Source organism: Scophthalmus maximus, chromosome 15, assembly GCF_022379125.1.
Source record: "Scophthalmus maximus strain ysfricsl-2021 chromosome 15, ASM2237912v1, whole genome shotgun sequence".
In the NCBI taxonomy this organism is placed as follows: Eukaryota; Metazoa; Chordata; class Actinopteri; order Pleuronectiformes; family Scophthalmidae; genus Scophthalmus; species Scophthalmus maximus.
Genome location: NC_061529.1, coordinates 1,444,619 through 1,472,316, shown reverse-complemented (window position 1 = coordinate 1,472,316; position 27,698 = coordinate 1,444,619). Strand labels below are relative to the sequence as shown.

The following is a 27,698-nucleotide window of genomic DNA, read 5'->3' as shown; positions in this document are numbered from 1 at the left end:
TCTGATAATCTTGTCCAAAGGTCTGGTGGTACGTGGCCTTAAAACAATATCACACTCCTCCACGGCCTGCGGCGCTATGCTACGACACACCCGGGACGTCCGCGCATCATGGGTCGTGAAGTGTGGACTTAGAAAAGGTGTGTGTGTGTGTGTGTGTGTGTGTGTGTGTGTGTATGTGTGCGTGAGCCTGCATGTGTACCTTCAACACTCAATAGCTGTGTGTCATATGTTCAAACAAAACGTGCAGTGAAATGCAGGAAACTCTTTTTTTAAAGTCTGTGAGCAAAACTACAATAACAATAAGAAGAAAAAAAATAGAAACACGTGATATAATTATTAAATATTCGGGCTGAGACATTTCTCAGTAAATAAAAATGTAAACAACACGTGTGCTACAGTTGTAACTCAAACTGAGCCATGAAATTCTGAACACACTCAGGTGAAAGTATGTAAATCTGCAGGAGGGTGCGATTATTTGCATGTATATATAGATAGATATATTTACTTCCTCCCGGTACAGTAGCAAAGAGTACAGCGCTGTGGTTCATCACAGAAATGAACGGCTGCAGGATTCAGGGCTCGGCACGTGTCCCAGGAGACCGGGCCTCTGGGGCCTCGGGCTCCTGTGGCTCCGGCGCTATAGGAGCATGTGTACGGTCTTAAAGGAAGTTATTAATAGACAGATAATCACACGGGAAACTGTAATCCCTCTACAGAGAGACACAGACAGAGAGAGAGAGAGAGTCTGACCGTGGCAGAGGAACAGTGAGAGGAGGACGAGAGACGTTATCGCTGATGTGAACAGAAAAGAAAAGTGTGCGAATGACCCAAATTCTAACTTTCATACACATCATGAGGAACCTTTACGTATAGCCACAGACACACGCATGCACGCACCCACATACGCACTGAGCCGGGAGAGCAGCCTGCCACGAGTCACAAATCAAACCTCAGCTCAGGATCCAGCATGAGATCAATTTTTTCACATGTACATGAAAGGGGCGGGGGGACGTCAGGGGCCAACAGCCCATAATATGTGACCTTTGACATATTGAACAGGTGCCAATCAACAGGGCTGTAACCAATAGCAATTTCCAAAAATGACACAGAGAAGTCCCCCTCCCTTCCGTTTTCTGTCAGTTCAAAATCCAAGGATATTAAATTTAAAAATAAAAATCTTTAAAAAGCAGAACTTTTAGTTTATTTGGTTTATAATATCCAATTTTTTTTTCTTGTTCTTCACTGATCATCTCATTAAAAATCGGAATATTGTTGAACAGCGTGGCATTAAAACATTACTGCTGTTATGTATGTTTTACTTCTGTCACCTCACTGTCGACAAGTAAAGGTTGAATTACAAGACAAAAAAGACAAAAAAGGTTGTTGTTGTTGTTGTTGTTGTGGGAAGTGAGTGAGGAGGGAAACTGTGTCACTGTGTCACGTCCCTGAATCTGGACACAGGTTATTGTCAATGTTAACTTTTGCTGCCGCGTCGCTCTCATCAAGTTTCAATCTGCAGCTTGTTGACGTGTCACTCACATCACAACTGTTTCTGAAAACCCCCACGTTTATCTGCTCTCTGTGTCGTCCACTAGCTGCTGCAGCAGCAGCCAGAGTCATAATAATAATAATAATAATAAAAAAATAATAATAATCCTCGCAAACGAAGGTTGGATCAGTGACTTTCATCCGGTGGCTGCAGGATTAAAGGACAGAGAACACATTTGTTCAGGGGCTAAATGGATTTATGGATAATAGATGGATGGTTAGATGTAAAAGCCCTCGGAGGCTGAAGAAGATCCATGACCATTTCATCTGACACTTCGATATACAAACATAGATTTAAGATTTAAGCGATCGCCTGTTGACGCTAGGTGACACGAACTATATAAAAGCATCAGTATTTTATTCTGGAGCGAACTGCTCTCACATCAACACGACTATTCTGAGGATCTTTATGAGTGCGGGTGGCTCGGGCCTGTGGAAACACTGATGCTCCGCTCAGGCTCCGTCAACCCTCTGCCTGCTTTTCTCCTCCGTCCCACGTGAGGAAGAAAGACTCTCTCGTTTGACGCTGCCTTGGCAGAGGAAGACAGAAGTCGCCGCCGCCGCAGCTGCTTAATTAATGGTGAAGAAAGAAAAAAGAAAAAGAGAAAACTTCCTTAACGACTCGAGAGAGAGAGAAGACGGAGCAGTGGCGTGGTTTCACCGCAGGAGCTGCATTCATCTGTTGAGTCGGGCAGCTCGCACACGTACACATCCAGTTTTTAGATATAAGATCTGTTGTTGGTTATGTTTCATCATCTCAAATATCACAAATGAAGTGAAATTTTTTAATTATTATTATTTTTGAATCTGCAGCAACCAATTACTCTCCCCCTCTCTTCCTGGTATTGAATAACAGCCAGAAAAGTGTTTTTGCAGAAGATTGTTAGGTCACAGTGAAGTTGACCTTTGACCTAATACTAATAAATGTATGAATTCTTGATATTTTTTTTTGGGGGGGGGGGGGGGGGGGGGGGGGGGGGGGTCAGGTCACAGCGACCTTGACCTTTGACCACCACATCTTCTAATCGGGTCTAATGAAATTCCCCTCTGGGAATTCCAGATAGTCACGTTCACAGTGATGTGTGACCACTGAAATCTAATCAGTTAAATTTTTGTTGTTTGTGAGTTGAAGAAAAATTCCCTCAGAGTAAATCCTGAGATATCTCACGTTCAATAGCCTGACAAAGAAACGTGTGAGAAAAAAGAAAACCAAATTCAAAGGAAATTCCCTCCCGGCGTTCCTGAGTATGTACGAACCGAAAACCATGACGTCTCTGGCTACAACTGTCGCCGACACAGAGGCATGTAAATGGTGAGAAGACTCCGTTCAATTTTATGAAATTGTAGTAACTAACAATAAATACGTTATATCTTGTTTATTTTTTTTTCCTGTTATGCGAGGCAGCACTGAGGAGACTAAGGTGGGAACACAAGTGGAAGCTAGGGAGGAATGGGAAGGTGTAAGTTCCGAACTGTGTACACACACACACACACAGACACACAGACACACACACACACACACACACACACACACACAGTGTGTACTGTAAAGGGGAAAACCCCTCGTCTCTGAAAGCGGGCGCGCGTGTGAGAGACTGAGCGAGCGAGCTTGAGTTACGGCGGGAGAGAGAGAGAGGGAGTAGCTCCGACAGATGGCCTCAAGGTCAGTGTGTAGGATGCTATGTATGTACACAAACTCACGACGAGCAGCCGTGATACAGGTAGAAACAGAGCAGGTGGAGGCGGAGCTGAGGTCGGAGCGACACACGGGGAGACGCTCCAGCCACGCCGGAGGCATGAGGAGTGGTCAAAGGTCACTGGTTACCTCACAACACATGTTTATGGTCATCACTCGTGAGTTCATACGCCAATAAAAATTAATAGTTTTTTATCAAAGTCCTCACTTCGTATATTTACATGAGACAGGACAGACAGAATATTTATGAGTCATGTTTCTGCACTTCCTGTCACATAAATGTGAAACTGTGTCGCCCGTTCAGGTTGAAGCTTCTTTTATTTAGCTCTGACTTCCTGTATTTTGAATAGAGCTTGAGGATTTTTGCAGGGCTAATATGTAATCTAATAATTTCACAAAATCTGTAAACTAAAGATTCCCACAAATACGATATCTGTTCCTCTCCTCCTCTCGCTGCAGTCGCTGCTGTCACTACTGGGCCTGTGAGCCACTGAGGTTAAACATTACATAAAGGATTAACGGAGACGGAGAGATGATAAACGCCGACTGTCACAACATCTGTTCCGTTTTGCTCCTCGAAGCAGGAACACGGACGTGGACCGGTCAGCGGCGCTCGCTCGCAGGATGACGCAGCAGCAACGGGGAGCGGACACACGAAGCGGCTGGTCGATAAATCTTGACGGCGTGTTGTTGTTGACGTCACGTGTGCACACGTGTGGTTGGTACGGTGAAGCAGAGCCGCAGAGCCGCGCGCACGCGCACGCACACACACACACACACACACACACACACACACACACACACACACACACACACACACACACACACACACACACACACACACACACACACACACACACACACACACACACACACACACACACACACACACACACACACACACACACACACACACACACACACACACACACACACACACACACACACACACGGATTTGCCTCATCGTGTATGTGTAAAGCTACAGTGTGTTGAAATACGTGTTGAACAAAAGGCCCAGTCTGCTCAGACAACATTACTGTACGTACATTTACTGTACGTACACGTACATGTACAGGCACCAGTTCAGGGTGAGTGTAATGGAAAACTCCCAGATATAAATTCCCTGTTCCCTCTACCTCCGTGTTCTCAGGTCTCATATATATAAGCGTCTCTGCGAGGCGCCGGGCTGCTGTCAATCATTAACAAACGCAGTCGCCGCCGCCGTCGTTCTGGATAAACTTTGCTCCCGAGGTGTCCCGAGAAAGTTGTTTTTTATTATTTTTTTTAATATGAGCAGACATCCAGGCTTTTTATGTTCTTGTGCTTCTGATCCCAGTGAGGAGAAACCACAGAGCATCTTTGACGAACTGTCAAATGCTCTATGAAGTATTATATCTTTATGAATTTAAATAAAAACCTTTCTTTATTCAAAGAAACTGTGGCAGGAAGTTTTTTTTTTTTTTATATTGTCTGACATTTTGTCGACGTTTCTAATAAAGTGAAAAGAATTTGCTGTTGCAGCCCTGCAGAGTTGTAAACACTGTTCATGTGCTGTGACACACGCGTCAGAGCGGAGTGGATGGAAGCTCAGCAGGGTCAAACTTCACTTCACTTCAGGAATCATAAAGTGGGGGAAAGGAAGAAAAAAAATGGGGGGAATTTCTTTGCAAAAACCTTTTGGTTCTTTTGACACTTGGCGGCAGTTTGGCCAGAGAACAGGGGGGTTTCACTCTGCAGCCAGAGACCGAATGAAAGAATCCACATTCTCGAGAGCCAATATTTGCTCTATGAGAGAAACTTCTTCTCCCACGAGGGATCGCGAGGATGAAATGTTCTGTGAACTTTCCATTCTCCACTCGGGCCAGTGGAATAACACTCGTCTTCTGTTACCGTCCCGGGCCATTTTAAGTACTACCTTTTCCATCTGCCTCTCACACACACATATGACAGGCGACAGCTTTTGACAGCAGGGGCTAACTTTAACACTCCATGCTCCTGTGCTATACCAACTATGCACCTCCTCCTCCTCCCTGCTACCCGGTAACACCCGCTCTTAAAAAAACAACAACTGTCACTCACTTAATCGGGGTTTCCGCTCGCTGTTAGGCACCGACGGCAGCGAGCGACGGTCATGGACGTCGCCGATTCGAGCCAAACATGTAGACGGCAGACGTTTAGCGGAGCCACGCTCTCGTCTTGTGGCTCGTTTGTAGCAGAATTGGGGCCGGAGAAGTGTAAAGAGACACCTCCTGGATCGGGTTGCTCCTGAGGGGAGGACGTGGAGGGTGGAGGGTGGGCAAGGCAGCGGGATCGGTGGGCTTCATTGGTCAAACAGAGGAAGACTCAGAGAGAGAGAGGCCAGGGGCGGGCGGAGCAGCATTGTACACCTCCGCTCTCTCGTCCTTTCTATTTTCTGCTCCTCTCTCTTTTTCAAAGCCCCGCTGCTCGGAGAGAGAGAGAGAGGTCGGAGGCAGATCGCTCGTCCTGCGACGAAGTGGACGCGACGCCGAGACACTCAGTGGAGACTAATTCAGGTCGAAAAATGCCGACGGGAGGATTTACTGCCACGTGGGTCTGGGACGCTGTTAGAACCGGTCATACTCTTATTCTCAATGGGCTTTGGTTTTGTCAGTTTTTCCGTCTGTGACGGGACGGGACGGGGGGGCCTGTTCATGGCCATAGCTATGACAGAGCTGCGATAGAACGCGAGGATAGGAAACCGGGATTAATATTCACAACTAAGACGATGGTGGAGTTTTTATTTTACCGGCAGAGGAAACATGGAAGGTTTGGCCGATGCCAACTGTCATTCTTCTCTCTGAACGACTGCTGGGTAACTATTATAACTAGACTTATGTTTGCTTTTTAACCGTCTGTATAGGCTTTTAACAGTTTCAGTTTTTTATATTGATTTATTTTTTACCTTTTGATGTTTGCTTTGAATGTATTGTATGCATTACAAATAAAAATGTCTTTTTAATAATTTCTGATCACAATGATGAGGTCTTGCTTCATGAAAACTGAATACAGGAATTTTAAAGTTTTCATAATCAAACAACACATCGGGGTTTGTTTGCACCTCACACAACGCAGGAGAGGAGACAGGGAATAACGTGAAGGACGCGATGGACGGGGTTCACTCCCCGACAGGAACCATTCCATTCCTCTTCCTTCCTCTGTCACAGAACTTCCTGAACTTCCTCCAGGTTTCCCACCAGCTTCGTTCCTCCTCTTCACCTCCCTCCCTCCCTCTCTCTCTCTCTCTCCATTCGTCCCTCGCTCCCCCTCCTCAAACGATCGTCTCCGTGGAAACACTCAATGAAGCCTCGACTATGTCGCCGGCTGTCACAGGTATGTAAATTAAGACAACTTAATACCTACTGTATGGCAACGATATCCCGGCAAGTGTCTATTCACACCGTGTCACACGGAGAGGGGATTCATCCAGACGCTGCCATGTTTTCGTTGCTATGCCGACCGTGGTGGTAACCAGGGAGCTGGCGATCTTCCTCTGCCCCTCGTCTTCTGAATGTTTGCCACTCGGCGGGGAAACTTTTCTCCGTACACGAGTGACGGCAGAACAAGAATCAGGATGTACTCTAGATAAGCTTCGGATTTCCATTTTCCAAGTTTGTTGGGGGCATTTTTTGTTTAACCTTTATTAATTCAGGGACCCAGGAAGAGTGTCCTGGGTGTTATTGTTTTTTACTTCACATTCGCACAGTTGCATACAGTCCCACAGGGGAGTTGTGTATTCGTACCTCAGGCATGTTCTGGAAGATGACGCCTTGCTCAAGGGCAGAATGGCAAACACATTTGAATAAGTGTACTTTTTCGTGATGCATAGCAGCTTTTCAGCGGTTGCTGGACATATATCGTGGTTCGATCGCAAAGATTTTTGTTGGGGCGAGGGGTCTCTGCACACTGAACCTTCAACTGTCACAGAAACAGATTCTGCCAGAGGAATGTGTGACTGTCGCTACGGTAACGACGTCAGCTGACTAGCGGCCACTGGGACAGTGAGCCATCGACAGAGGATCCAACCGAGCGGGAACATTGAAAGGCAACCGACCGCTGCAGTTCCAATCCGCTCACTTCACAACAGGTCTTATCTAACCGATGTTATAACAACCAACAAAAGTGTGAGGTATGGTTTCAGGACAGAGGTCTCACTCGGAGACCTACAAGGAAGAAAATCCTGGCCGTGTGTGCCTCAAGCATTCTGCCCCGGGGGGGACCCCCCCCCTTGAGGAAACTGCGCCCTGCTTGTCTTCCTCTAAACGTTCGAGGAACGAGACGCGCTGCCAAACGGTGGGATTTATGTAATCCACCGGGCCTCAACCGAGACCCTGCTCGTCATCGCTGGTTTAAAGTCTGACCTGTGACGGTGACTAAACCAAGGAGGAGGAGGAGGAGATGTGATTTGTGTGACATCACTGAGGATACAGATGTTCGCCCACCTCCACTGCGGCCGTCTACCTCAAGGCGGAAGGTAGACAAGAGGAAGACCTGCAGCAAAGCAGCTTCTTCCATTGAATAAATAAAAAGCGAATAATACATCCCACCAAGAAAAGGTTAAATGAAGGACATTCAGGGATTGGATTTTGCCGAGGTGTGGACGAAAGGAATCACTTCATGAATGCCACATTCTGATGAACGATCACATCCTCTTCATGTGCTGAAGGAAGAAACAGAAAAGCAAAAGAGAAAACAGGAAATCCTTTTTCAAAAAGAGCGAGAGTTGCCGTGTCCTGGAAACAAAATCTGTTGTCTGACTCCGTCTTTAAGTCCTGCGCCACAACACGGCAGGCAAACGGGAATTTCAAACTTCAAACAAATGGGAGAAATGACAAGGGCGAATCTAAAGAAAACTAAAAAAAAACGACCTTGAGACTGAAACTACAACATATTTATAACTTTAAATAATACACAAACATGCGGCTTTGAAGCAGCAAATTAATTAATTAAAACAATCTTAAAAAATATAGAACTCCGACCTCGTTCTCTGAATACTAGTGTACAACATTCCCAGATGGGTTGAGCCTCGGGGGCCAGTTGATAAAGTGAAGCACTTCCTGATTCTGTCGTTGCGTAACGCTGAGAGATTAAGAGGTAGGAGAGTAAAAAAGGGCTGGTGATTGTGTGGCGTACTGTACCTGAAGGCCACACATGCGTTACGGTCGTGTGAGGTCAGACCCCGTCGCTCAACAATGGCTGATTTCATTTAATAAATTCAATCTTACGGGTTAGTGGTTTGGAACGTGGGGGATTTTTTTTTCTGCTGCTCACAGAATGTCAACTGTTTTTTGAACGTGCAGCGTGAAGTTCTCGACGGACGAGAGGGAAGAGGTCTGACTCCATCCTTGTCCTCACACTTTCTTTACGTGGAGGGAGTAAAAGATCATAATCCTTCTGCTATCCATACAGGAAGTCGTCAGTGTAGCAGTGGTTCCTGATCACACAAAACAAGAATTATAGTCTAGAAACCACAGCTACAGACTGAAAGTACAAGTCTCATGATCATGCAGATAAATATGAGCACAACTCATCACTCAAAAACTAGAACGTAACTGGTTAGTGCTCATATCTTCGCCACACACTCATAGAATCAGTCCACTTAATGTGTCTGATTTGTTTCCATCAAGATCCGTGAATTAAATAACATTCCTGGCTCTGCCCCTCTGTCCAGATCCACACCAACATTTAAAGGGGCAGTAAGTGATTCTAAAGCAACACACGCTTTGTAAAAATCCAGCGAATATTTCCTTGCGGTCTGGTTCTGTAAATCGAAAACAAAAATTGAGAGTGTAGTTTGTAAACATCATTCGGCGACACGTAAAGTAACGCGCTGGCGGGCGGCACTGCAACTTCGCGGTTTTGGCCTCGTGGTTAGTGCGTCGGACTCCCATACCTAAGGTCGCGGGTTCGCAGCCGGGCCAGAGCAGTAAAATCACAACAACAACAACAACAACAAAGAGAGAAACCAGCCTTCTCCAAAATCGCTTACCGCCCCTTTACAATGATTCTTTCTAGGTAGGTCTGAGGCCGACAACACGATAAGAATGAGGTCGTATACTGGTTCACCGCTGGCGAAATCTCTCGTTTCTCCTCGAATTCTGAAAAGATGGCAGACAACACCTCATGTATTTTTTGGGGAAGGAACACTTTTAACACTCTAGCATTTAAACGCTGCGTTTGACTACTGCCGGGTCAGGAATCACAGGAACGAAGAATATATGTGTTTCAAAAAACAAATCATCACTACATCTTCATAACGTCAATGTCGGTTACTCGCTACTTTTGCTTTTCCGCCACATTTAAATATTTGCCGCTGTTAGAGGAAATTCAAATACCAATCGGCTGTACACTCAATCACGTTGCGACAACACTGCTGCAACCATCCATCCATCGTCTACCGCTTTATCCATTTAAGGGTCGCGGGGGGCTGGAGCCAATCCCAGCTGACATTGGGTGAGAGGCGGGGTTCACCCTGGACAGGTCTCCAGCCTATCACAGGGCCACATACAGAGACGGACAACCATTCACGCTCACATTCACACCCACGGTCAATTTTAGAGTCTCCAATGAACCTGACCCCATTCTGCATGTCTCTGGACTGTGGGAGGAAGCTGGAGAACCTGGAGAGAACCCACGCATACACGGGGAGAACATGCAAACTCCACACAGAAAGGCCCTGGTTGGTTTGAACCGGGATTCTAACCCAGAACCTTCTTGCTGTGTGTCTTAAAACACCACACACATCTGAATAGAGCGTGAAAATGTGCAGGGAGCTGTGTGTGAATGTGAAGGGAACGTGTGAAAGCGTAAGCAGGGAGGAGCTGAAAAAAGAAACGGACGGAACGTGTGCCGGCTGAGGCGCAGATAAATACAGTGAGAGCGTAAAAATAAACCAGGACACGAACTGAGAGAACGTTGTGTCTGCTGGTTTCTTAGTGTAGTGGTGTGACTGTACAATGAGTTCACCAGCAGTGTTAGTCGGACCGCTCGCGTTAACATTTCCTGCTGTAATTTACAGAAACAGGAAGTGAGACGTGACGCTGTCTTAGAACTGCGGTTCTGCCTTGATGCTGTTTGGATATTTAAATCTTTATCAAACAGTTTGTACTTTCACTTTAACTAATGATGCCTGCGGACCGGCAGTGGACAGTGACAGTACGAGGCTCTGTTTACATGAGGACAGCAGGTTTTCAAGTGGAGCATGAACAGAGACGTTTGAACGGTGAGACTTTTTTTTTCCCATTAAACTCCCGACAAGGTGGTGGATCCGTCTGGTTTCTGTCTGGCAGCATTCCTGCCGTCGCAGAGTTAACCACGCCAAATGCAAACCGCACACTGCCCGGTTCACTGTGATCTGCATCAGGACAACACCAGATGAAATGAGCTGTGACATGTGAAGACGCTCCACTAGCCCCGTGAAATTAAAATGTTCTACTTCTGTTTGAGTTCTGTGTCCTTGTGTTTCCTGTTCATTTATCAATCATTTATTTTTATATCTTAATCTGTCTTTTCTCTTTCAACTAATGCCGAGTTCACACTAGTCGAATTTAAGCCCCAATTATCCCGCTCACTGACAATTTCTGGCGCTCGCTGACCACAAAAAGCACATAGGAGGAAAATCCACGTAAAGTCAGGTCTCGGCAAATCGACACTGAGAACCAAATCCTGAAGCGTGAGCTGGGTTGTGACTGGCAGCGAGTGCGTCAACGACTAGGTCAATGGTGTTGACGCGCTACAGCCAATGACAGCACGGGGGAGGAAGTGGAGCACTGCAACACAGCAACGTTCGAAGAAGAAGAAGAAGAAGCGTGTATCATGTTTTTTTCCCACACGTGTGATTTTGTGACAAAACGTCCTTTGGAGACTTTTCTCCTGGCGAAGGATCGTGTAGCGTGCCGTTTTTTTTCTAAGATTATTTCATGTGAAATACTGGAAAAAATTTATCTGATCATACATCTAAGAAAATAATAGAATGACAATGAATTGTTTAACACGTAGGTGATTTAAATGGATACAATGGCAAAACTGTCTGAATCTAATCTTTCACAGCAGAATATAATAATAACAACATACAATATGAACCATGCAGAGATTGTGCCTGAACCTGGAATCTGTAGTTTAAAGATTCAGATACGATATGTTTTTCTCCTACGTCAGTGATTCATCAGGACGATCTACCTGTCTGGGCACGTAAATCACTCATGCACACGCACACACACACACACACACACACACACACACACACACACACACACACACACACACACACACACACACACACACACACACACACACACACACACACACACACACACACACACACACACACACACACACACACACACACACACACACACACACACACACACACACACACACACACACACACACACACAAACACTGGCACAGACCCATCAACAGCCCTCAGACACAAAACGAGTCCAACCAGACTCCGCAGCAGGAAAACAACCGACTCGGGTGCAGCAGCTGCGTTTCATCGGACGCTTTAGTGACCAGATCTGAATTTAAAACTTAAATATCTATATGTGGATAATTTACTTAATCTTTTAATTCACTTTTATATGGATCACGCCTTTTAGTATTTTAAAGCGAGTCATTGTTTTGTTTTTTTTGCCTTCATGATTAATAGAGTTGTATTGTAGCAAAAAACCAAGTTGTGGAGTTGTGATAATCGTCTGAACCCAAATTACCTGCGTGTTACACTTGAGGAAATAAACGTTTTCCAAAGATACAAGATGTTCGCTTGAACTTCAGGGAAACATATGCATAAATACAAAGAATTATGTGACGTGCAACCAAAGGTCCTCCAGCACCATGGAATTAACAACACCACATCCTTGAAGAGCGTGATATGTTTTTACTCCTGTTATTCCAGGTGATTGAATATTAGGATTTTGGGAATATTTCTACGTGGATTTTAAAGGATAAGAATGCAAATGTACTCTTTTGTGAAGTCTTGTCTATGTTTTTCGTCGCTGATCGCGTCTGAAGAAACAAATGCATGATTTTCACACACGTCGTTAGTAATTTTAAACTCCATTTTCTTACATTTTGCCTCCAGTGACTGTTAATTTCTGCCACTCATAATTTCCCTTCCTCCACGCAACGTGCTTTTAACCGCTGGCCCCTTTTACAATTAAGTCACTGACATGTCGCTCACCGTGTCGGTTCATAATCTGTCGAGCACGTTGACACGAAGACGTTCACAGTAGTCACATATAGTATATAGTATATAGTGACTTGTGGCAGCCGTGGCGCCATGAATGGACGCGACAAATAATATTAATTCAACGAGGACGAGTTCGGGATTAGGCTGCATTCAAGCTGATTGAAGCAGATTACATGTAAATTCTCATTCGTTCACTTGACCTCGTGTGAACAGCTGACTTCAATAATCCAAAACAGAGGGGTCAAAGGTTAAATCAGAGGCGGCATCACCTTATGAGGCGCAGGCTTCCCGCTTCCCTTATGTGATGGATCTTTTCAAAATAAAACATGTAGTATGGGTATTTCAGCCTCCATCTCTTACCCTTGAGCAGGGGCAGGGGCGTGAGCTCGATGGGTTTGCCCTGAGAGCGGAACTGGGACGAGCTCTGCGACCGCTTCTGCTTGGCCTTCCTGACAGACTTCCGTGAAAATCCGTCCACTTTGTCCACAGATGGAGACGTGGTGGCTGCCGAGGACATAGCCCTGCTGGGAGGGAGAGAGACACACTCACATTACACAAGCAGTTTTAATATTTCACAGATATAAGATTTTTTATATAAAGCTAATTTCTGATTTTATGATGTTTGACATGTGATTTCAGTTCCTATTTAAAAACAAACTCCAGCATCAGAACGTCCTCTGAATGAAATGGATTCATTATGAATGAAAAGAATCAATTAACTGTGGAATGATTTAATAAACCATCCAAACTCATAGTTACACATATAGTTATTTTTAATTATTAGAAAAATCTTATTTCAAAAATAACAGTTATAAAGAAACATGGTGAAACATGGTATTATGAAATATTAAAAAATATTTCATAATACCATGTTTCACAATGATGCTTAATTTCATAATATCACTTATTATGACCAGTCACCACCCTCTCACTTCCCACTGTTTGAGTTACAGTAATAAAAAAAATTTTTTACAGTCTACAGGCTCATTAATACATCATATATATTTATCATCATGACAGTATTTTTTTTTTTATTCTTAGGCACATTCTGGGAATACGAATTATAAAATTTTCTTCATTAAAAGAGTTTTTAACAACTGCCAGAAGTTTGTTTTACTGGTTTAATTTGTTAATATGTTTTTTAGGACGGGCTAAGACAACATCATTTCAAAAATGTTATGTCTATATATTATATTGTATAATATTTACTGTATTTCGGTCACACCAAACGCAAAGTGAATTTTCGCATCGCATTTCTTGTGCAAGTTTGGCCGCAGGATCATTTACATTTACTTATGCGATTAAATACGACCAGAGAATATTCCCTGTTCAGACTCTGAAGATTTTTTTATATTTTTGGATTATTTGTATGTTTTTCTTTTAGTTTTTGTGTATATATTCGGGATTTTTTTTCTCTTCCTTATCTTGTGTTTATATTGCTGCAGGTGTCTCCGAGAGTTACCTATAAAAATGTTGTTGTACATTTATAACCACCATTAAAGCATCTTACGTCCTATGTAACATCTAATTGGCTTTGGCGACATTCTAATATTTCAACAGGAGCAAGTAAACAGGAAATTCGCATCTTGAAGAATTTGCATTGTTGTGAACGCACCTCTACAGAACCTGATGATTTTATCCTTATTATACTAAATGATGGATATATATAATAACTAATTCCTCAATCCTTAAACCCTAAACCAAACATTTTACTTTTACAAGCTGCATTTGATTTGAGTTGAATTCTCAACAACAGGAAGTCAAATTGGTTTCTTCTTCATCACCGCAGACACACATTCTTCAGCCTTTATCATGCAGCTCAGAGTCCACGAGTTTATCTCTGGTAGTTATAACTCGTGAAAGGAAAAGAAATCACATAAAGAAAATAATATGAAAAGAGACAGACAGACAACAACATGCCCACACATTAATAGCCTTTTAATAGTCTCACAACAAACCTGTGGAGCCAAAGCACACAGCCTCATTTTCCCTGGTTAGCACACAAACACACACACCGCCGTCATACCTGCCAACGAACAGGCACACACACACAGGCGCGCGCACACACACACAGGCACACAGGCACAGGCACACGCGCACACACACACACACACACACACACACACACACACACACACAATGGAGCTGGCTTGCCACAGTGGGAGGAAGCCGAGGAAACGTCCACTGCAGAGTGTTTGCTTCAGATTACTCTGTGTTTTAAAAATTAAAAATAAAAACACGTCGACACAAATCTGCCGGTAACAACAAAGTACAGGCCGCAGCCACAGTCACTCTTCTCACTGTACCACACCCACGAGAAAGAAACGTAGAAAACATGAAAAGGTGAAATCATGAGGTGAAAGGTCAACTGAAAGTCTGGGAGACGAAACCCTAAATAAAACCTGCGAACAAAACTTTATACACATGGCGATGAGGCTGCAAATGATGCAGTGTGGCCCGGCGTTAACGTGCCGATGTCGATACGAGGTCAGCGTGGCACGTAGCTGTTCTGGTGCTTTTGACAACATCACATGACCTTCCTCTGCTTTCATGCAATCGTGGCCCTAAGTAAAATCTTTATGGACTTAAAGGTCCGTGTGGCTTTAACAGCAGAGGGTCAAAGTCCCTCAGTGACCTCGGAAACTGCAGACGAGGACACAATAAAACTGTAACATTGCTACAGAGCTTTTAATTTTACATTATATTGAAAAGAAACTGTTTTTTCTTATTAAAGTGGATAGCTTTTTATTAGCAGGCTGGCAAGTTGTGTTTCCTGCAGCAGATGAGCATTTTTTTTAGTGCCACTGCATAATCAATCAATCCTTTATAATGTGAAGTCATTCAATTTGGCACAGACATTTATGGCGACTATAAATAAAATGATGATCCGTCCAACGGTTGTTGAGATATTTTACTTTAAATGAAGCTACATCACTTAAAAAAACGACTGGTATCATTATCAACCTCCAAACTCAATCACTGACTTAATATCTCTGAGTTTAATCACTGATTTTATAGATAAAATAATATAATATCAATCTCTTATTTCCTCACCATGTCATCAACATTAGAAACAACACATCCTGACTTCCACGAGACATAAACAACAACAAAACTGAACACCCTGACGAAAAATCTGGTGCAGAATCAAATCTGGAGGACGTAATAATTGACGGATACACACACACACACACACACACACACACAGACGGACGGACACACACAAACACACGGACGGACAAACGGACGGATTCACACAGTGAGAGACATGTACAGTAGAAGCGAGCTGCGGCAGCACAGCTGATCGTCCGTGATCATACACACACATTCAGCTTACGGCCATTTTTAAAAGTGATTCATAATTACGGCGATGCAGCATCTGCATGTGTGGTTAGAGACTTGTCAGCGTGTGGGTGCAATGCAAGATAGTTCCACATCAATTTCCTCTCGTAATGAAAAAAAATTATGTGTTGATTTGGTTTGAACGCATCGGTTTTCAGGGGGTTTTTTAACACGCATTTCTTGGCAATTTCCAAAACTTATCAGGACCTGGAAATGATCCTATCTTTACAGAGCCCCGGACACGGAGGGGAAAAAAAATTTACTTATGCAAAATCTCGCAAGATCTCTCACTTGGTTGCTAATGAATTCAACCGGGAGTGTCAGGTCGAGTGTCCCCTCACGCTAACTCGTCTCTCGATGTCTCTCACTTGTGTTCAAACCCTGTTCGCTGCCAAGCCTGCGCTGATTTTAATGTCTTTACGTTTGTGTCCAACATCAAAATAAAGAGTCTGTCAACCTCTCCCACGGGTGTGTGCGCTCCGTTGTTGTGTTTGGTTTGTTTCCAGTTTTTCCGTCGTATGTTGAACCGACCCGGAAGCACATCGAAACTTATGTGGAATCCCCCCCCCCCCCCCTTGTCCCTTCCTGGGCGATTGCTTTACACTCTACTACACGACTTTTGACAAAAATTAATAAACCCATTATTACCCACAAAGTGTAATGTTAGTTTGTTTCTGGTGAGGCAGGGAACCTCCTGTATAAAGACACTACAGGAACTCTAAGCTGTTCAATCTCCACTGAAATAATCAATTATTCATTGATCAGTCAATTGACAGAAGGTTTAATTATTTAATTATCAAGCAAAAAAGAAATCGCCAACATTAGCTTGATTCAGCTTCTCGGGGGGTTTAATCAATTTATCAATTAACTGCTTTGTCAATAAAATTCCAGAACATTTTTTGTTTACTCAACCAACAGTCCAAAAACCCAAATATATTATAGATGTGACAACGAAACGTATCATATCAAAATGGTTGCCTGATGAATCGGTCAATCCGGTGATTGTTGCAGCTGTGGTGAATAAACACTACAACATTGGGATGTGGGAACTTGTATTTTTGCATTTAAAAATTTCTGACTTAATAATGACTAAATAATCAATCGTAGGTCTGAAAAATAATAGATTTGTCAATGTCACTGTCCCCTGCAGATGCAGATTCACATATGACGACACCAATCACGGGAGCAGTCGTCTCTTTAGTAACGAAACAGCTGTTAACGATCCATCAGCTTCCTGTTCGGCATCGTCACCAGGAATAGCAGCCGAGCACCAATCGGTCTTATGTTCGTCAGGTCATTTAATTCTCCATTAATCTGAAGCTCCTTCTGCGTCGAGCTATGAGACCGAGCAGCGGACAATGGTTTTTAATTTCACGTCCACACATTGAGCACTATTCATACAAAGTGTGGACGTCCCAACAGCAGCTCAAGTCTTATCGCGAGCAACAACAACCGACACCGCAGCACCTGTTTGTGTGTCGTGTTCTCACAGATAATAAACCCGAGTCGGGCCGAGGCCTCGGAGAATCACCTTCACTCTCAGATTAACTGCGGCTAACGGCTTAAAGCGCAGCCGCTCTGACGCACTCGCTCTTCCACACCATTGGATTTTATTTATTTTAATGTCGAGACGCTGATTAGGAGAAACAGCCGTCGTCACCCCCCCCCAAAAAAAGTTTCACTTAGATGCAAACTATAATTTTTTCCCTATAGAAAAAAGATTACGGATTAAACTATTCGCCTTGTAGCTGCTTTTATGTCATTAGAAAAAGGGTAAGAGGACGCAACAATTATTTGATTAATTAGTCGATTGCCGCAGAATAAATCTGCAACTATTTTGATTAAAAAAATATAATTATCTTTTTTTTTTTAAGCAAACGTGACAAATATTTGCAGTTTCCAAATTCTCTGACATGAGGATCAGATGACAAGTGTAGATTGATTATCTTTGGGATGTTTTGCACCATTGATCAGTACAAAATAAAAAAATCAGACAATCTCCACTTTGCCTGGAAAAAAACTATACTTTTCGCTATTGATTGGCAGATTAAATAATAATGGACAAAATAGGGGAATTTTAAAAAAGTTGGAATTTTTGACTTTTTAAAAATCTTTTATGGACAAAACTATTCATCGATTTTTAACAGGAAGACGAACGGCAGATTAAACAACAAGGAAAATAAATGATAGTTGCAGCTCTAAAGTCAGGAAGTAGCGTTTTAAATAGTCCACCCACAGACACATCCTAACACAACACTCAGCCTCTGCCAGGACGACTTACTACAGCAAATCCGCTTCATTTAGAGATGGTCAACGTGACAGCGCTGCATTTTAGGAAGCGTCTGTGAAGTTGTGCCTCTCGATAAGCGGCGAGGAAAAAAGATTCATGAGCGGCCGACTCAAGTCTCCGTCTGCTGCATCATCCGCGGCAACGATACATCTACTAAAAATGAGCCGCCGCCGCCGCCGCTTTCATCCTCTCGGGGAAAAAACGGATAAAAGCTACGATCTGTCACCTTCAGAAAAACTTGATTTCTCTTACCTGTGCAAAGGGGCACTGGAATCCCCATGTACAACCATCAGTGACTCTCTCTCTCTCTCTCTCTCTCTCTCTCCCCCCCACGTAGCAGGCTAGTGACGAGAACACTCCGGTTGCCACCACAACACACCGGGTAGGAACGACGAGACTACGGCGGCTGCCTGGTCAGGTGTGTGGCAGCCGAGCACCAGAGCCGTTTCCCCCCGCCCAATGCCTCTTACGTAAGAGAGCTGATGACACCCGAACAGGCCCGGGGAGGGTGGGATTAAAGAACAAGGAGGAAGGAAAGAGGAGAGAGAGGGGGGGGGTGCAGAGAGCAACAGAAAGGGAGGAAAAGGCGGGTGGGAGGGAGCTGCCGTTGAACAGGAAGTCAACACACAGGCAGAGAGAAAGACGCTGAAGAGAGGGAACGGAAAACACCAACAAGACGACAGACACGGAGGCTGGCAGGAGGGAAACTCACGGATCTCATCTGTGGACCAAAGTGGAATCTGCAGAAATCGAACTTCACTCACTGTAGTTTTTTTTGTCTCAACTTTTAGTTGTGAATTTGTTCCATCATTGCAAATCCTTCGTCTGAACTGAAGATCAAAACAAAGATCGCGGGAACTGTTGATTTAACACTGATATTTAGTCTGATATGACGATGATGAACCTTATAACTGCAACTATCTACTTTTTGAAATCCACTTTTAATCAACAGATTTTTTTCTTGATTAATCTTCCAAACACTTTCATAAAACTTCTGCAAATACTCCCCAATAGTCTCCTCTCCCCCTTTTTCCTCCCACCTCTCCTTTCTTCCCCCTCTCTCTCCTCACCCCAACCGGTCGGGACAGATGTTCCACCCACAACTGAGTCCGGTTCTGTCAGAGATTTCTTCCTGTTAAGAGGGAGTTTTTTCTCTCCATCGTCGCCAAGTGCTTAGCTCTTTGTGGGATTTGTTGGGTTTTCCCTGTGATATTGTAATATTGACCTCACTATGTAAAGTGCCTTGAGACAATGTATGTTGTGATATGGCGCTATGCAAATAAAATTGAATTGAATTGAAATTGAAGCTACGAAGCAACGACTGCCTCCAGGAACCGAGAGAAATGTTGTGCCGAATATGGCGAATAAATTATTAATGTGTGACAAAGGGCGGGATTTTTTCTTCTTCTTTCTTTTAGCCAATTCATTTTCTAGAGTTACCGATTAATGGATAACGTTCTGACCAGTTCACTGTTGACCGAACGCTGCAATCTGTGACTGTGACGTCTAAATTGAGTGTGATTCATTCTCGGGAGGATTACGCCCGTTCACTGTCAAGAACAAATGGTCTCAGCAACTTTCCACACACACACACACACACACACACACACACACACACACACACACACACACACACACACACACACACACACACACACACACACACACACACACACACACACACACACACACACACACACACACACACACACACACACACACACACACACACGCACGCACAGAGCTGATTACACCAGCACCACCATAAACACAGGAGACTTTGGATGTTAAGTTATCTGTGAGGGGGGGTGGGGGGCAGGACCTGGCCCTCAACCTGGCGTGACATTCAGAAGAACCTTGAAGATGAGCCAGAGCAACAGAACCAAACACCAAGGACCAGTTCACCTTCACACAAATACCAATCACAGGCAATGAATGCACAGTGGACGCCACACCTGGCCTCTGGCATGCTGCCATTGTCTCTCTCTCTCACACACACACACACACACACACACACACACACACACACACACACACACACACACACACACACACACACACACACACACACACACACACACACACACACACACACACACACACACACACACACACACACACACACACACACACACACACACACACACACACACACACACGACTGACAGGTGGGGAAACAAAAGTAAAAGTTGTACAGAAGAAGTTGTGTTCATTAACTTAACCTTTCCTCTAACTCATCCGCCCATGGGTATCTACCTCTCATCATCCACATCACTACATGTAAACTCACTGACAAAGATGTTGAACCCTTGTTGGCTGATACTTTTTTTTTTTTTATGACAATCCTGTAGCATGTCTAGAGGAAGAAGTTAGTCAGGTACAGTATCTCATCTGTGTATTAGCCAGAGACAACTTTCATTTGGGATTATAAGCAAAGCTTAAACATGTCTCAACCACATGTAAGAACGACTCTGGGGAGCTTGTGTGTTTGTGGGGTGACCTTGTGGAATGGACTGAACAATGAAATCAAACAAAGCCATAATATTATACAGCTCAAAAATAGATACAAGAAAATAATATTTGACCAATGCAGAAAGGAGGATACTACATATATTTTGCAATTTAGTTAGTGTGTTGCTGTACAGTATGAAATTGTATGACCTGCATATATACATGCAGCATATTTACATACATTTGTTTTGTTTTTTGCAATAATATGATATTGTAAAGTTGGGGCAGGACAATGAGTACTGTGCTCCTTCTCCAACGCATCCTTTTATTCGAGTGATTTATCTGTTTGTGTTTTGTCTGATTTTTGTTTATGATTGATGAATAAAAATCAATCAATCAATTAACCAAATTCAGTTTTTGATTTTTTTGTATTTGAAACCTGTGATGATTAAACATCGGCTTTCACTTTGAGACCAAACGTGCCCACGAAGGAGATCAGACACTGAGCCACCACCTAACCTCAAATATCATAATCATAATCATAAAGCCTATATTGGATTACAATTGCAATTTGGTGTTAAATATTCACAGCTACAGAGTAGGCCATCAGCTGCATGATGTGTAAACATATATATTTATATATATGAAGCCGTTCAGGAGCAGGTGTTAGCTTGTCCATGTTGGGCCTGGCAGCAGCCGAATATTCAAAACTTGACAGCGCGATAACCCCTCACTTGTTAGCTAGCCAGCTAGCTGCTAGCTAGCTGCTGGTTAGCTGCTGGCTAGCAACGGTTAGCTTCCCCCGATTAACCGTTTTGCAAAGCGTCTGAATGTAACGCATTGGCCGACAACTAGTCGCCTCTTCGGGCTGCGCACCACACGTCGATGCGATTCGCATGGAGACGGTGGAGCCTTCTGTCAAAAGCCGTCAAGTTTAATTTCAAAAAACGGCATTTCTTCTTTTTTTTTCTTTTTGAATAGCTAGCTAGCTAGCTAGCGTCAGTGCTAACGGCTAATCGCGGGTTAGCTCAAGTTGAACAGCTTTAGCCCGTTAGCTCGCACGCTCATGTGCACAAACAACACAGCAGCGGACACAAAACACAATCAATGGGTGGAATCTAGATTTTTAACATGTGTTGCTGATGAGACAACGTTACCTGGGCGGACTTGGGCGATCACCCATCATCCCAGATGTAAATAACAGGGGGGAGGGGGGCAGTGCTAATGCTGCTACCGTTAGCTAGCGCTCACAGACTGACAGGGCGACTGTAGGGGGGGCCGGGGGAAACACACACCGAGTCCCGCGTCCCGAGCCGAGCCCGACACGCTGCAGCCGACCAACCGACCGGCTGATCGAGCTCCTCCGATCGTTGTACTTTACCTTGATCCTCTGCGGTTCGCGACGGAGACGGCGGCGAGGAGCGTATCCTATGTGTGTGTGTGGGGGGGGGGGGTGTCTAGCGGGGCTAACCGAGAGGGGCTACCTCCAGCTCGGTGCGGACAGCTCTTCCCAAGCGGCGGCGGAGCAGCAGGAAAAAAATCTTTGGCCCTGAAAACGGCCAAACCCACGAGTAGCGTGTTTCCTTCCAACGGGATTAATCCTCAAACTTCCATTCAGAACAAAGCACGGATGTTTGTATAAAAACGATTTCAGCTTCGCGCAATTACATTCCCCGTCGCTAGATTATCCGCTGGCCTTTCCCCGAACCCCTGGGCTGCTGCTTTTTTTTCTCCGTGGTGTTTTCCTCCGCTCGGTTTCTGATCCGGGGCTGGTTCTTTTCACCCTATTGTCAACACTGCTGGGGCCGAGACCACGGCACACATAACACAGGCGCACCGCAGCGTGCTGGACGCGCTGCGCGGCGACGGGCGCCGGCCATTGGCCGCCGGCGGCGAGGCTCGCCGCTGCGATTGGACGGCGGCGGCTGTCAATCACCAGCGGGGCAGCGAGACACAAGGCTCTTGAATCCGTCGGGTTAGGTGGAGGAGGAGGAGGAGGAGGCAGGAGGAGGAGGAGGCGGCAGAAGGAGGAAGAGGAGGAGGGAAGGAGGAGGAGGAGAAGGAGGCAGGAGGAGGAAGGAGGAGGCGGCAGGAGGAGGAAGAGGAGGAGGAGGATGATGGGGAGGAGGAGGAGGCAGGAGGAAGGAGGATGCAGGAAGAGGATGAGGAAGGAGGAGGAAGAGGAGGAGGAGGCAGGAGGAGGAGGAAGAGGACGCAGGAGGAGGAAGAGGAGGAGGAGGTAAAGGAGGAAGGAGGTGACGGCAGAAGGATGAGGAAGAGGAGGAGGAGGAGGAAGGAGGAGGAGGAGGAGAAGGAGGAGGTAGGAGGCAGGAGGCAGGAGGATGTGAAGAGGAGGAGGAGGAGGAACAGGAGGCAGGAGGAAGAGGCAGAGGAGGCAGGGACAAGGACAGAGATTGTTTTTTGTGTGTGTGTGTGTGTGTGTGTGTGTGTGTGTGTGTGTGTGTGTGTGTGTGTGTGTGTGTGTGTGTGTGTGTGTGTGTGTGTGTGTGTGTGTGGGAGTTGGAATGAGGCTCAACCTGTCCCGAGGCCCAGCCCCGCACCGTACCCGCACTTTGACGCCCAATGTGCGAGCCCATAGATAACAGAAGGTCCCATTTCTCACTTCCCACTCTCCATCTGCAAGGGGGAAAGGTTTGTATGACACCGACAACATCATTTTTGATCAGCTGTGCGCCACAATAACGTGTCCCCTGTCCGTCGCTCAGCTGGTTGCAGTTTGCAACTTTACCACCAGATGTCGCCAGAAACTTACAGAAATTACACACTGGGTCTTTAAATGTTGCGTTAGGGTTCGGCGACATCGCAGACTAAAGTGGACATCAAACAACGACTTTTTTTTCCGAACAATATATTGGGTTTTAAAAACAAATAAACACAACATCTTTATGACGTCAACATACAGTGTAAGTTTCCTCACTTCTTTCGTTTTCCGCCACATTTTAATGTCCGTCGCTGTCGGAGGAAAAAGGGAAAACTGTTACGCTAATTTGTAATTATATATTATGCACTTAAATCACCAAGAAGCATCAATGAGAGTCTTGGATGTCTTTTAATATGTTTTTGAGTTTGCTTCAACATAAGCACGCACGGACGCACACACACACACACACACACACACACACACACACTCTCCCTGTCCGTCATGTTTTTCCAATCGTTGCCATTTCAGAGCTGCTCTAGGAAGGAATGAGTCCATTCAGCTTTAAAAGGAAAAATATTACTAACATCATCACATCATAATAATAATAATAATACTATGATGATTTTTGGCAAACATGTAGAAACTTTAATTTAAAAATGAAAACCTTAGAAATCTTGTCACAGTTTTATACGACAAATAAAATAGAACCGTCTGAATATATTCATTCACATTTCTCTGTTTTCATAGAAAGCCACGTTTTTTACTTCCTTTTTTTTGCTGTGATTTTTAAAAATCTTTGATTATAATTTTTTTCCCCCCAGCTGTAAAAGAATTCATCCGTTTCCCTCGGAGATATTAAAAAGTGGCCACTTTGCTGTTTCACTGACAGAAGCCACATTTAGCTTGAGTCATAAAGATTCACTGGATATTAAATATTCGTGACAAGAAGTTCGACTACACTTGACTTTTCCGGTAACTACATATTGTTACACATATAATCGATTGCTTTTACGCGTAACTTTTTTACGTCAATTTATTTTATGTTGAATTTCTTTTACACAGAATTTTTTTACACCAAATATTTTTTACACCGAAAAACCTAAAGTGAAAATCAGTTATTAGTTTTCAAGTGTTGAATTCATATTCGAACATAATTTCAATGCAAGGCGTCGGACAAACAGCGACGTCACACCAGCCGGTCACAGTTTGTAATCAACAGTTCAATCTGTCAGTCTGACATGATGTAAGAATTAAAACCATGTAGTAGGGCAGGAGCAGATCAATAAACAGGGATATGAAAAAAGTTCAGCGTCAGCACAAGAGTGTTTTACAGCCTGGATTATCATCGGCCACCAGGAGGAGGATCAATATCAAAACCATGACACATCACATCACATCCCACAAACACTCCTCTTCGTTCTCCTGATTGATTGATTGATGGATGTGTGTGTGTGTGTGTGTGTGTGTGTGTGCGCATCATTAAAAACCTGCTATATTAATTAAGATTGTTAAAAAATAGTCACATCATAAATCATGACATGTTTCTGAAACATCATCAGCTGCTGTTAACAATAAAAAAGGATCAATATCAGTATTGATATTAGGGGGTTTTGAATTTGGATTTTTAAAAAGTCATTAAATCAAAAAATCTTGTCTTAAAAAAATATATATTTTCTCTTGTTTTCATTGGTAATAAATAATGTGTTTTCTATTTATATATAATTATTAGTTTAATGGTAAATATTTAATTATTCAGAATAATGGTGGAGTGGAGATTATTGATTATAGTCTTTTTTCTTCTGGAAATTCTAATTCCTATTTAATATCCGTGATCCTGACCCTGCTGTTCCTCCTCCGTGCATTGCATTGTGGGAAAATTAGTGTCCATTTTAAACATGAAGCAGACTTAAGTCTTCACACTGAGTCACTTCAGCAGCGCGACACACTCAGAACTGTCTCATGATTTCCAGACTTGTTGAAATGTCCCGTGTTCCATTCAGGTCTTCACCTTCTTCTCCTTCTGGTACTTGTGTTTCTGATGCGGTCTGGATTTGAGTCTCAACGCCGAGTCGCTCTTCATTGACTCTTTTTTGCCCGTGGTGAGTTCCACCCCTCCCGGTTTCCACAGCAACAGCTGAGCGTCCTCTCCCCCTGTGACCAGCGCCTCCACCGCCGCGTCCCACAGGAAGCAGCGCACCGTGGAGGCGTGGCCTCCCTCCAGACTCCTCAGCACTCGTAGCCCCCCGGCGTCGCACCCCATCAGGTGGAGGTCCCCGCTGCTCTTCCCTCCGACCACCAGCAGCGTGCGCGCCTCTTCCAGCCACTTGCCCCCGACCAGGTAGTCCACTCCACCGCCGTCCGCCAGCGGGGTCAGGCTGCGGGCGTCAGCGGTGCTGAAGACGGTGAGGGGCTCCTCTGTGTCCAGCTGGCCCAGATCCCACAGGTGTAGCCCCTCGTCGTGGCTGAGGCACAGCAGCTGGGTGTAGTCCGCCCCAGACCAGCAGACAGAGCCGGTGGACGAGTCGCTGTTGCAGGTGGCCAGCAGCGCCTCCTCCTCTGCTCCCCGGCTCAGGTCGAACACGTTGACCAGGCCGTCCGTGGAGCCGGAAGCCAGGCGGTCTTTGTCTCGGGGGTGGAAGCACACCTGTGTGATGTCATCACTGTGTGACTCAGAGTACACGCCCAGAAGCCCGCCGCCTGGTTTCCGGGCGTCCCAGAAAACCAGGAAGCTGTCCTCGCCGTTCACCTGCTCGGTGCCTGCGCATAGGAGCGCGTCGCTGCAGCTCAGGTCGAAGCTGCAGTAGCTGTGTGACGGGTCGCTTTTGAACACCTGCACCGCGTCCGTCCCGGGGCGGCGCACGTCCCACCCTCGCACTGTCCCGTCCGCGGAGGCGGAGTAGAGGAGGTCGGGGGAACCGTGGGCGGAGGTGACCCCGCAGAGCGGCCCGGCGTGTCCCCGGTACTCCCCCACCAGGTGGAGCGTGTCCCTGTTGTGCAGGTGGACGGAGAAGTCGGAGCAGCCGACCGCCAGCAGGCCAGTGGGCTGCAGGGCGACGTGCAGCAGGTAGGTGGGTTCCTCCGGACGAGAGCGCCGGGCGACGGACAGACCTTTGAGTTTCTCCTCCAAACACTCCATGGCCGCTCAGCGTTGAAGCCACCAACCACCCTGAAGAGGAAGGAGGTTCAATTATTCTCTCTGAAAAATTCATCTTCAAGGGCAAATCTTCATTCAAAATTCTAATACTTTAACATTTTCTCTCTTGTTGGCCATGGTAACATGTACATTAGGACATAACTTTATATGTTTCATCAATCAATAGACTCGACTCTACAATTCGGCATTAAAATAAAAGCACCAAGCAGTGAATATTAAAGCTCCAGCTGCTCATCAGTGATTAACACGAGCCACTTATTCACGTTTCCTCTCTCACCAAAGTACATGACCTTTCACAATGTACCTTTTAATGGACTAGGTTGAAGCCGAATGAGGCACAGAAGCAGAACAATTCATAAAAAGTCAAAAGTTATGTCAATGTCATCTTTATATTTAACACGAAGCGAAGACGAAAACAAAATCTACAATCTTTTGAATGGAGTTTGGCGAAGTCTTCGGCAAACTTCTTAAGACTCCAGAAGAAAAACCGGGATCTTTACTCGGTTAATGCGCGTGTGTTTATGATATAGTTATGAATGTCTCGTGTGTTGTTGTTATTGTTGTTTTTAACTCACCTTCTCTGCAGAAGTTCCCACCAATGAATTTTAAAAAACGACCGGAAACGTTATTTAGTTATTTGTGCGCGTCAGTCACAAAAACACGGTGACGATATTTCGCCCATATGTCAATAAACGTTATTAGAATTAATTTAAATTCCTCCTGATAAACAGCGATAATAATGTAATCACATTACTTTGACTCAAACACACGCATGGAGGAAACGCTCTGTGTTACCGTATTTACAGCCGGCTCGGAACGTTCGCTCGCTCAATGAAAGGTTCCGCTACTTCCGGAAATGTCTTGTTTTACTAATATTTTTTCATTTTTATTTTGTTTTTTAACGTCTACAGACCCAGATCATAAGATTTTATTTATTAGTAGATATTTAAATATATATTTTACAGCAGTAAATATTTATTTATTTTTTAAATTCAGTGTTTAATTATTCATAATTTAGACACAAAATGTGTCTGACATCTGCTGTGATTCAGACTCACTAATGAGTTTGGGTGAAAGATGAACAAATATATAAAATTATGAAGACATATATTGAAGAAATGCTCTATTGAAATGTTTATTTCTTTTCATAATATACATTTTCTATTTCTATTGATGGAATTTTATTTTCTGCCACAGTGACAATTGACATTTGTTTTTTTACTTCACAATAGATTGAGATTGATTTGAAAATAATTTGAAATGAAATGACCCTTTAGACACATTAGGCGTTTTGCCCCCGTATTGTGTCCAAAAGGAAACTACTTTTTTTTTTTTAATCTTTTTTA

At 44.4% G+C, this 27,698-nt stretch overlaps 2 protein-coding genes across 11 annotated transcripts in view; both read right to left on the bottom strand.

Annotated features, from left to right (window-relative positions):
- The window catches only part of ppp2r5eb (protein phosphatase 2, regulatory subunit B', epsilon), a 32,706-nt gene extending 10,325 nt beyond the window's left edge, over positions 1-22,381 (bottom strand). The window contains exons 1-2 of one of the 10 annotated variants that reach the window (XM_047337742.1): positions 21,918-22,381; positions 12,814-12,974 (exon numbers count right to left, since the gene is read on the bottom strand). In XM_047337742.1, coding sequence (XP_047193698.1) covers positions 12,814-12,970 — 157 coding nt within the window. In that variant the 5' untranslated portion in view covers positions 12,971-12,974; positions 21,918-22,381. The other 9 variants (XM_047337743.1, XM_047337741.1, XM_047337739.1 and 6 more) reach the window with 9 other exon arrangements.
- A 1,038-nt stretch (positions 22,382-23,419) lies between these two features.
- Positions 23,420-27,156, bottom strand: wdr89 (WD repeat domain 89). Its single transcript, XM_035609949.2, has 2 exons — positions 26,928-27,156; positions 23,420-26,364 (listed from the first exon to the last, which is right to left on the bottom strand). Exon 2 carries the CDS (start codon positions 26,332-26,334, stop codon positions 25,195-25,197), a length of 1,140 nt encoding a protein of 379 aa, XP_035465842.2. The 5' UTR covers positions 26,335-26,364; positions 26,928-27,156; the 3' UTR covers positions 23,420-25,194.
- Between the last annotated feature and the right edge of the window lie 542 nt (positions 27,157-27,698).